General features: G+C 52.2%; 5 protein-coding genes across 5 annotated transcripts; 3 read left to right on the top strand and 2 right to left on the bottom strand.

Moving 5' to 3' along the window:
• Positions 1 to 328: 328 nt before the first annotated feature.
• Positions 329 to 1,109, bottom strand: M430DRAFT_27855 (hypothetical protein; the record flags this gene model as incomplete). Its single annotated transcript, XM_024865741.1, has 5 exons — positions 329 to 413; positions 462 to 621; positions 671 to 808; positions 868 to 979; positions 1,095 to 1,109. The coding sequence occupies 5 exons, from the start codon at positions 1,107 to 1,109 to the stop codon at positions 329 to 331; spliced, it is 510 nt and encodes a 169-aa protein (XP_024720748.1).
• An 806-nt stretch (positions 1,110 to 1,915) lies between these two features.
• On the top strand, positions 1,916 to 3,059 carry M430DRAFT_102246 (hypothetical protein; the record flags this gene model as incomplete). Its single annotated transcript, XM_024860780.1, has 2 exons — positions 1,916 to 2,585; positions 2,641 to 3,059. 2 exons carry the CDS (start codon positions 1,916 to 1,918, stop codon positions 3,057 to 3,059), a joined length of 1,089 nt encoding a protein of 362 aa, XP_024720747.1.
• Positions 3,060 to 4,916: 1,857 nt separating this feature from the next.
• Positions 4,917 to 7,004, top strand: M430DRAFT_50417 (hypothetical protein; the record flags this gene model as incomplete). Its single annotated transcript, XM_024868148.1, has 3 exons — positions 4,917 to 4,945; positions 5,551 to 5,761; positions 5,814 to 7,004. The coding sequence occupies 3 exons, from the start codon at positions 4,917 to 4,919 to the stop codon at positions 7,002 to 7,004; spliced, it is 1,431 nt and encodes a 476-aa protein (XP_024720746.1).
• A 741-nt stretch (positions 7,005 to 7,745) lies between these two features.
• Positions 7,746 to 8,304, bottom strand: M430DRAFT_238804 (hypothetical protein). The gene has a single exon (XM_024864976.1). It carries the CDS (start codon positions 8,169 to 8,171, stop codon positions 7,785 to 7,787), a length of 387 nt encoding a protein of 128 aa, XP_024720745.1. The 5' UTR covers positions 8,172 to 8,304; the 3' UTR covers positions 7,746 to 7,784.
• A 133-nt stretch (positions 8,305 to 8,437) lies between these two features.
• M430DRAFT_50416 (hypothetical protein) lies at positions 8,438 to 9,913 on the top strand (the record flags this gene model as incomplete). The annotated part of the gene is made up of 2 exons (XM_024868147.1): positions 8,438 to 9,205; positions 9,257 to 9,913. 2 exons carry the CDS (start codon positions 8,438 to 8,440, stop codon positions 9,911 to 9,913), a joined length of 1,425 nt encoding a protein of 474 aa, XP_024720744.1.
• Positions 9,914 to 10,438: the final 525 nt, after the last annotated feature.

Below are 10,438 nucleotides of genomic sequence, written 5' to 3'. Positions count from 1 at the left end.
GGGGGGGGGGGGGGGGGGTGTTGGGCTCTGGCTTGTCCTTGAGGGTAGGGGCATGTTGTAGGGTGAGTGCTAGTTAGAGAAACCTTATGCTAGAGCTGGGCGACAATCCCTGGGTTCGAAATATGTTCAATACGTTCCAAATAAAAGTCCTGATCTGGGCGCGGAAATAGAACGTGGACCTGGATCACAAAAGCTCAGAGTAGGGGGAACTTTTCATTGCACTGGGTTGATATCACGAGTTTAAAAGGCCTGGCACATCGCACTGCCTTTACTAGCCTACTGCTATGCACAGATAAAGGAAATCAACGAATATATGACTGCGATCTGCTTAGACCTTCATCTCGGTGAGACCATGCTTCCAGACAGTGACAAAGGGAGTGACACCATCCTCACGGTAGTTCATGAGGAGGACCCTATATATGGTCAGCAGAGCTCCTATTTGAGCAGAAGACAACACTCACATTCCATCAGGGTCCATCGACTCGCCGATGTAGAAATCATAGTCCTTGAAGTTGGCCACAATCTTCTTGGCATACGCGGAGGCGCCCTTCTCGAATGCGGCGACTTCCTCATCGGAAGCTCCCTTCTCCTTCAATGCCTCCTTAACCTTCTTCATGTACGCTTCACGCTGTCAGACAATCATTCAAAGTCGTGGACTACGGGCACGTACTCTTGAGATGGCTGAGATATGACTTCTTGTCAAACGACGTTGACTGGAGACGGAAGGAGTTGACCACGTTGTTGACCTGAACTGCACCATCCTCGACACCCTCATCGGCCTCCTCAGCAGATGCGTTGGCACCAGTGTCTGTGTCTCGTATTAGACTTGCTCAGATAGTTCGACAGCGACAGGCCAGCTGTACTCACCGACTTGGACGGCGCCGAGGGTGATCATGGCACAGTCAACTTCGTAAACGACGCCATCGACTTCCTTCAGATCGTAGGAGTCGGACATGACCTCGTCCCCGGTGATAATGTCCTGGATTGATAGCGATTGTCAGCCCTGGTACCCCAACCAACATTTTGCCGCTCCCCTCGGTGGTGTGGTTCTAGGCGCAAAGACTTGTAGCGGGGTTAGTTGAAGAACCACGAACCTTGTAGATAATCATGGTGGGCGATAGTTTCAGGGAGAAGTATGTGTAATGACAAGGAAGAGGCGAAGGACAGGAAAGAAGAAAAGAAGAAGTTCTTCGGGTATAATATGGACCAGAGGATCAGTGCGATCTGGGCGACGGATGGATTTGGAGAAAAGAATTCATGCGTGGGGAGTGGAGGGGCTATGGATACCTCAGGCTGCCATCAGACGGTACTACTCCGAAAAGGTAGCGATTAGCGAACTGCCGGGGCTAGACCGAGATAGGACTGCTGCCTGAGGCATGAAGATTTGCCACGCCGTGGACAGAGACACGGATAGGCACGCATAGAAGAGATATACAAGAGATAGATAGAGAGAACAGCAAGGAGAGACCAAGGGAGATAGACAGAAAAAGAAAAACAAATAATAGACGTGAGAGAGGTCGGCTCGCCGTCCATCTCCCAAGGGGCGTTGTCGACTCTACCTTAGAATCTAAAACCCTTAAACGAGATTTGATAACTGCTGATATGATCTGACTCCCAAGACGACGACTTGAAATCTCTTCCTTTCCACAACTCCAACTTCTGACATTCAAACCCTCCCTTCTCCCTTGTTCTTGTTTCTTACTTTTCGGGTTTCTTGAGCCTCCTCACTTGTACTTGTCCATGTCTGTACAGTAAGACCTACCTTTACCAATCTTGCCTCATCTTCCCTTTTTCTCCGTTTCTTCCACCACTCACCCTCACGCTCCTTCGTGCGCAACACGGTAACTGCACGACCAACGACAGCATCCCACTACGCCCAGCAGACATGGCGAATAACCTCACCATGTCCTCAAACATGTCCGCGGGATCCGACTTGCCACCCCTCCCTTCTTACACCCTCACGCCCGTCAAACCTCTCGTCCCCTTTATCTCCGACTTCTACCTCTCCCTATTCCTCCCAATCGCCGCGTACTGGATCTTCTCTCTCTTCTTCCATTATGTGGATGTTATGGACCTATGGCCGCAATACCGATTGCACACTCCTGCCGAGATCCTCTCGAGAAACCACGTCTCCCGGTACGAAGTGGCCCGCGATGTTATCATCCAGCAGGTGATACAGACGGTCGTCGGCGCACTGCTCGGCTTCACAGAGCCAGAGGACGTCACAGGAAAGGAGTGTTATGATATTGCCCGTTGGGCTACAAGATTACGGCTTGCACAGAGAGCGCTTCCGCCGCTCCTGGGCTTCCTTGGCCTGAACGCCGCGGCTATCTCCAAGAATGTCTCGGGGTCGCATCCCATGATTGCGGCGGTTCTGGCTGGTGGTAAATACCCGTCTCTGGAGGTGGGCTTGGACGTTTTGACCGGCTCACCTGTTCCGACCTTTGCCGCTTGGGAGATGCTCGTGGCCAGGGCTATCTACTATTATATCGTGCCTGCCTTGCAGTTTGCGCTGGCAATCTTCATCGTGGATACATGGCAATACTTCCTCCACCGGGCAATGCACATGAATAGGTGGCTCTACAGTAAGTTTCTCTAATCACTCGGTTTGCCACATTGCAATTTTCTGACCAGGCCTAGCATCATTCCATTCCCGCCACCACCGTCTTTATGTCCCGTACGCCTTTGGTGCCCTGTACAACCATCCCTTCGAAGGATTCCTCCTCGACACTCTTGGTGCTAGTCTTGGCTACAAGCTGTCTGGTATGACTGCACGTCAGGGAATGGTGTTCTTTGTAGTCTCGACGCTCAAGACTGTTGATGACCACTGCGGCTACTCGTTGCCATGGGATCCATTACAGCGTATCACAGGCAACAACGCCGGATACCACGATATCCACCACCAAAGCTGGGGCATCAAGACCAACTTCTCACAGCCGTTCTTCACGTTCTGGGACCGATTGCTGGGCACCATCTGGAGCGGAGACACAAGTGCCAGATACGAGCGGACGAGAAAGGCAGCACAGTCCAAAGTAGCCGCGGAGAAGGCGGCATCATGATAATGGAAATGGAAGACGAGGTGATGTAAGTTTATTATCTGGCCGATCGGGTCCGATTGTTCCTATTTGGGGGTTTGTTCTGCGGTTTGCGGATTGGATTGGACTGGGATTGGCGCGGGCGTTTGGCTGTGGCTGGCTAGCTGTACTTGTAGAGTTGGAGCGTCAGACGTCTCGGGAGGCGTTGACGTTGGTATACTGTGTAGGATACACCTTAATAACCTAATATCACTCGAATCCCCTAAGAAATTGCTGCAACGACTGATGATCTGGAGAGCAGCGAGCACAGATACATATCCAGCGAGCACAGATACATATCAGTCATGACTTCAATACGTGCTGCGCTGTACAGCAGATGCCTCTCAATACTTTGTACATGACAAATGTCACGCCTCGGGGCTGAGAAGGATGCACAGGAGGTCAGCTACGAAGGCAGAAGAATGCATCCCATCATACAAGATTTTAATAATATAAACATACGTCTTTCATGTATGAGCCAGCTGAGAGGGATTGCCGGGTCCCAAGTCGATCGATCAATGGGACGATCGGGTACCTTACAGTGCATTCGGCGGCGTAAGGACCCAGGGCGCGGGCTGATCGTCGATGATTGACAGCGCCACCGAGTACCTTGGTACAGTATTCATTTGTTGAAATGATTGCATGGTTATTGGGAGGCATGTGCTTTGTAAATATGCTCCATTCCTCCAGAGAACAGACTTCTTGTTGCTTATTACTGCCACTGGACTACCTACTTGTGAGTATCGAAGTCTTGAGTCTTGAAGTATTAAGAGGGGGGGAGGGGATATGGAGTTCCGGAGCTGGAGCGCTTGCCCCTGTCGGGCTGAATCTGCGGGACGACGAGACCCCTATGATCGGAGCCCAGGGCATTGCATCCTCCGTGCTTCCGTAATTCCTGTCCCTGTTTTTGGTAATTGAGTATTATTGTCTACGTATTTATCTACCTATTTATCCTCGTATTTACCAGTCCTGTGATCTTCGATTTATCCTCCGAGAAGAGAGACATGGAGAGAGAGAGATTGAACATCAATCCTCTCTTCTCACCCATCATCTTCACCGTCAACCTTAACCTCAACCTCTCCCCTTCAACCCTCCCCCTTCAAACTACCTTACTCTACTGCACACCCCGTAATATAACATCATTTCATTTACACATCATACCAGCCGCGAATCAAGTGCGTGCCGTCCGTCCCATGCTCCCCCCAGCCGTTCCCCGATCTCTGGGTCCGCCGGGTTCTCCCCTACAATCGCTTACATACGACGACGCATTCTTCATTCCTCGACGCCCGAGTCATGGTCCGTCCTCCGTCGTCCGTCCATACGGAGCCATTCCTCGTCGTCTTCCAAGTTCCCGCGTCCGAGGAGCGAGGACTATCTACATCGTCGTAGCCATTATTCTTTCGTCCGCATTGCGGTCCATCAGCTATAACCATGGCTCGCCCCACGCCCCTTCCACGTCCCCACCCAGCTCGTCCCGCATCCCCGTGCCTTTTTGGCCAGAGGATCACTTCTTCCATCATTATTCCACATCACTTCTATACAGAGTAGACGGGACCCCCGCGGTTCTCTCAAGTTTACTACCTTTACACTTATAAAGACGTCACGCAAGGGTCATATCCCTGGCTTCATCCCATGCTCTCGTTCCTGGCCCATTGAGGTCAAGAATCACCCCGCGCTCCCGAAAGGATGCAGCCCGCCAGAAAAGCAGCCAGTGCTACGGGAATCTGACCACGCCCGCTCCGGGAAGAAGGGAGAAGGCAAGAAGGCTGTCGTGTCGATATCTCCCCGAGCTCTTGTTGCCATATCCGTCTTAGGGGCTGTACCTGAGTGTTGCCCGACACCATGGACACTACGTTGATAACATTTCATCTGTACGTCCTGCTTCATTATTCCCTCCGGATGCAGTCGTTTTCTTGAACTTCTCCATTCTCTCTTCGAGTATAGACGTCCAATTGCTATTAGAAGCACCAGCCATGGGGATACTATCAGCCTGCTTTCCGGCAGTACTGGAAAGTTTGGTTCTCCTTTTGTCCTCAGAGACTATTGCATATCGCAGAGCCAGGCTCGAAGTTTCGAAGGCCAAGCTATCCTCCTGTTAAATATGCAAAGGAAACGCGGTTTATTTCCTGTTCCTGTCGAGTATGACGGAACTTCAACCACGTGGTTGTGGTATTGGCATGAGCGCACAGAACACCGTGCGGACCCTCCTTGTGATACCCCGGAAAATATATTACACTTTGGTATCACAGGTGCCTCCTTTGGATACTCACTTTTGGGTCAATGCTGTGTGGACGGAACATAATGTATAGGCTTGGATTTTGTAGTCTTATTGTCCTTGCATCTGTCTAGAAACGTACGCAGAGTGGAATGGGAAATTACTCTCCACTTAATATTTGTTGTGAATATAAGAGCGATCTTGGAGATACAACTTGCATCTATTGGTGAATCTAGTTTCATCCGGCTTACAATATTCCAGGCAAACTTCCTCATCAACCCAATCGGTTGATCTCGTCGGATCATGGGATAATTTCACAAAACACTACCCTATGGAACGGGACGCCAGGCGCGCGCATGGTCAGTGGCGTGGATGTCACACATTCGAAGACATCATCTCCGATACAGAGGGTGGTGGTAGCAGACCCAAAAGAAAAGGCGGTTTAAAAATGGGCCAAACCTATTACTACTATGTTTGTGCTCTTGAACTCGAGACAAGAATAGACAAGCTAACGGTAGTACAAGTACGTGCTGGCGGACGGCACTGAAACCCACGATTCTTCCCTCCCATCTACGACGTCCTGCCCATACCTTCCCGGACAGACGGTAAATCTCCTGTGGGTCCCAGTAGAAGTTCAACCGCTTCGTTATCGCAGCGCTTCAATGAGCTCGGTGGCCAATGGATACGTCAAGACCTTGAATCCCGCGGCTAAATTCGTGCCACTACGACCACCACCCCAGATTTCCACCCTGGTCCGATGGAAGTCATCCTCATTGCCTGACGCGAGAAATGGATCATCCCGTTCGGTCTCACAACCCGAGAGGCCATCACGATCCCCCCGGCTGTTTTTCGGCTTTAGATCACTGTATGCCCTAGGCGACAAATGTGACCGATCTTTATCACTGAGCAAGTTTGATGGAGGCGAGCCATACTCGGACGAGGAGAGGGAAGCTATAGGTACGCCAGGACGGTATTCGCGTGACATCTCCTCACGATCATCCAAGGGGTCAAGCTCCCCGGAACGTTCCCCAGTACGACGAATGACTAGTCGAGGGAGCAATACCTACCATATGCCACAACTATTGATCCCGGATGAGATCGAAGAAGAAGCTGAAGATGAGGAGTGCCTCGTCGACAATCTCGATAGAATGACGTTGAGAGGAGAGAGTACTTCTCTTTCTGTATTCCCTCCATTCTTAGATCCCCAATCCCCAGCAGCCCCAGCAGCCCCAGGCTCCACATCAACGAACACCTCAAGACCTCTCCCACAAGTCTCCGAGGAATCGCATCTTCCTCTCCAGCCCTCATCTCGCCGCCTCTCCGTCTCCAACCTGCCACGATCACACATCTCTCCCATCTCCACCGCCTTCCACTCCCCAACCTCTAGCCATTCCAACCATAGCGAAACCCCGTCCATCCCTCACTGTAATTTCTACGACGATCTACTTGTCGAGCCTGGAGGCTCGGGGAATGCGTTCACCTACGACCCGGTCGTGGAGCCCGCTGGCACGGAGTTCCGCAGCTACAGTCGACTGGACGGCGAATATGCCCCCGAGCACGCGCGCATCAAGGAGACGCGGACAGCGAATCGGGACTACTTTGGCGGCCCGTCAGACTTCACGCCTAGCTTGGAGAACGAGGCGGGAAGCATGGGCGCGTTGGACGAGTTGGCGAGCGAGATGGGGTATTTGGGGGAGTTTATCACGGCTGAGTGAGGAGGGAGGGATTAAGCATTTATGGTTGGTATATAGCATTCGAGACATATCTGGATGGGGTTCAATCATACTAAATTACTACAGCGAGGCGTCCGGTTATGGGGATTGGGACGGGGATTGGAATGGGCCGGATGGCGTTGGTTAGATAGATGATAGATGTAAGAAAGGGAATGTAAATGATAGTGTATACACATGATAAGGAGATTGACGAGGTAAAAAGTAAAAGGATAAAAAAAGGGGGGGGGGGGATTTCCCTCAAGCGAGACGGAAAAGGGGCAGCATGTACATTGTGTAGGCGCGCTCCGTAGATATGCCTCCCGGAAGTGCCGTTGATTATTACATAATGCTCATGCACGCAGGAAAACTGGAAAGGAACCTCGGCTTGGGGAGCAGGCCTAGCCGAAGCAGGCAAGGCGGCTGATTTTGTTGAGATGTGCCCGGTGTTTGGTCCTCCCCACCAGGACGAATTATTACAGTTCGAATTATTACAATGACAATTACAATGATAATTACAATCAGGAGTTGATGGAGGTGTGAACACGAACAATGGTTAATTGCGTGGGAATGGAGGAGGCGAGGGCGAGAATGGTGGACGGGTAGAGAGCAATGATGCATCAATCAATCAATCATAATGAAGCAAAGAGATATCCCTTCTCCTGTTCCCGGCAAGGCTGCCTCGGCCCATGCCCGCGCGCCAATTGAATTGACGGGCAACGCTGATAGGACGACCGGGGAGTCGGGGCCCGAATGACGACACGGCGCGAGGACGAGGCGCGAGGCTCAACAAAAAAAACCGACGCTGGACGTCCAAACAAGGTTGATCTCTTTTTCTATGGGAAATCCAGCCAACGGCTTTGCGAGAAAAAGGGTTGAATTATTGTCAAGAAGATACCACGGTAATGCAGTAGGGGACGGGAGGGAGTAGTGAGGAGGTCTGGTCGGCTTCACGTGTGAGGTCATCCATTCATCCCATCGCCCATCGCCCATCGCCCATCGCCCATCGCCCTCGCCCTTTTCATCCTTTCTCTTCTTCTTCTCCACTGGAAGCCTCGGCCTTTTCCTCCCCTCCCTCTCTTTTCCTTCCTCTGCGGAACTTCTTTTCGCCCCATCATTGTCTTTCTTCTCTCCCTCTCTCCCCCTTCTTCTCTTCTTCTTCTTCATCTCCATTCTGAGCGTCTTTGCAGAGCAAGCCTCCTCTTTCTCTCCCTCTCTCTTCTCTCTCCTCTCCCCTTGAACCTTTTATCTTCGCACATCCTTCTCGCCCTTCTTCCCTCTTGGATGTGTTGATCAAGAGCCTCTGAGTCCCCTCCTCCGGTGTCGCGTGTTCCCATCCCAATTGGGCTTATCGACACAAGACCTCGCACCTCCTCCTGATAGAACAGAACTTCCTACAAATACCTATATACAGCACCAAAGCTCAAGCGCTGAGCACGATGCCTTCCTCGCCCGTCTACTTCAGCATCCCCTCCGCCTCCCTCTACCAATTCCCGCCGCGGAACGATCCTCTCCCTCTCCCACCCCCACCTCCCCGCTCCTCCCTATCCGCCCCTCCCTTCGAGATCCCATTGTCGCTGTACCGCAGTGTTCTCGATGTCCGCGTCCCCATCACCATCGCCTGTCTGTACGCCGTGACCGTCACATCCTTGAACCGTTACAACAAATCGAGGGGAAACAAGCCATGGCGGATCAGCAGGACCCGCGCCTTCTACTGGTTCGTGGTGGCCCATAACGTCCTCCTGGCCGTCTATTCGGCATGGACCTTTGTTGGCATGTGGGGGGCGCTCAGGAGGACGGTCCAGAACCCAACCGGTCCGTCTGGCGTTGTGGCAACGGTCGACAGTCTGTGCAAGGTGCATGGCATTTCTGGTCTGGGCAATGCTGTTACCTACAACCCTGATCTCGCAGGATGGGTATCAGAATCTCCCGCGAGGGTCCACCTATCCGAGATGGGGACCCCGGATCCCACCGACCTGGGAAGATTATGGAATGAGGGGTTGGCCTTCTACGGCTGGTTCTTCTACCTGAGCAAGTTCTACGAGGTGCTTGATACGGCCATCATCTTGGCAAAGGGAAAGAAGAGCTCGACGCTGCAGACCTACCACCATGCCGGGGCCATGATGTGCATGTGGGCTGGGATCCGTTTTATGTCGGCTCCAATCTGGGTGTTTACTTTTGTGAACTCGGGAATCCATGCGCTGATGGTATGTGGTGTCCCCCCTCCTTTACCATGAAATCAAGCTAACGATTTCTAGTACACATACTACACACTGACTGCATTCGCAGTCCCGATCCCTCAGGCGCTCAAGCGTAGTCTCACTACCATGCAAATCCTCCAGTTCGTCATTGGCGCCTCCTACGCCGCCATCCACCTCTTCGTCACCTATACAGTCCCCATCCAGGTCCCAGATGTCACGGCCTCCGTCGCGAGCGTTGCGTCTGCAGCCTCGACAGTAGTCTCAGCCGCAGCCGCGTCGGCAACGTCTGCCGGCGTCGCAGACCTTGTGAAGAAGTACCTCTTCCGCGCGGCGGGCGAGGAAGGACTGGCTGAAAATGTCAACGCCCCCTCCGCAGCGCCGAGGGCCGTGCCCCAATCTGTCGCCCCTGGGCAGCAGCAATACCGCACGGAGTACCAGACCGTGCCCTGCATCAACACGAGCGGCCAGACGTTCGCAATCTGGCTGAACGTGCTCTACCTGGCTCCCCTGACGGTCCTGTTCGTGCGCTTCTTCATCCGCAGCTACATCAAGCGGACGTCTGGCAAGGGAGCGAACTACCCGGCGCAAGCGAACGCCGCGGAGAAGGCCGGCATGGACGCCATCAAAGGGGTGGAGCGGGAGTTATACCCCAATGGTGCAGCGAACGGGCATGCTAATGGCACGGCGAAGGCGAGGATGAACGGGACGCACTAGGAGAGGGGCTCGGAAGCTGGATCGATCAGGGCGGAGGGGGAGAGCAGGGATTACACAGGGAGCTTTTCTTCGTGATGGGTTTTTAGCGTGCATTTGAGAATATATCCGCATGCCTCTTCTTCTTCCTTACATGTGTTATTTCGGTGGAAAAAAGAAAGTTTGTTATAGTCTTATGACGATGGTTTTAATTACTTTTGGTACATATAAGCACGACGGAGTCATTATTATAACGCATAGGGATGGATGGTGGGTAGGCGGTCTTGGAAGGGAAGAGAAACAGATTTATATATATATACATACATACTAGATCTACACATATCAATAAAAAAAATCCACACTCAAATCCCCTCCAACCCAAACCTCCTTCCCCTCCCCCCCTTCTCAAATCCCTCAAACCTTCATCCCCCCCAAAATAAAGTCATATACCAACAGACAAATTGCGAAGATCTCCCTATAGAAATGAGAAAAAGAAAGCCCCGCACTCAAAAATCGTTGGTTGTGTCGTTCATTCTCGTCTCGTACATG

This window comes from Amorphotheca resinae (genome assembly GCF_003019875.1).
Source record: "Amorphotheca resinae ATCC 22711 unplaced genomic scaffold M430scaffold_6, whole genome shotgun sequence".
NCBI lineage: Eukaryota > Fungi > Ascomycota > Leotiomycetes > Helotiales > Amorphothecaceae > Amorphotheca > Amorphotheca resinae.
The sequence above is the reverse complement of the archived record's forward strand: the minus strand, read 5'-3'. Positions and strand labels throughout refer to the sequence as shown.

Excerpts from the sequence above, each read along its gene's own strand:
- M430DRAFT_238804 (XM_024864976.1), bottom strand. The coding sequence starts at position 8,171 with ATGGAGATGAAGAAGAAGAAGAGAAGAAGGGGGAGAGAGGGAGAGAAG.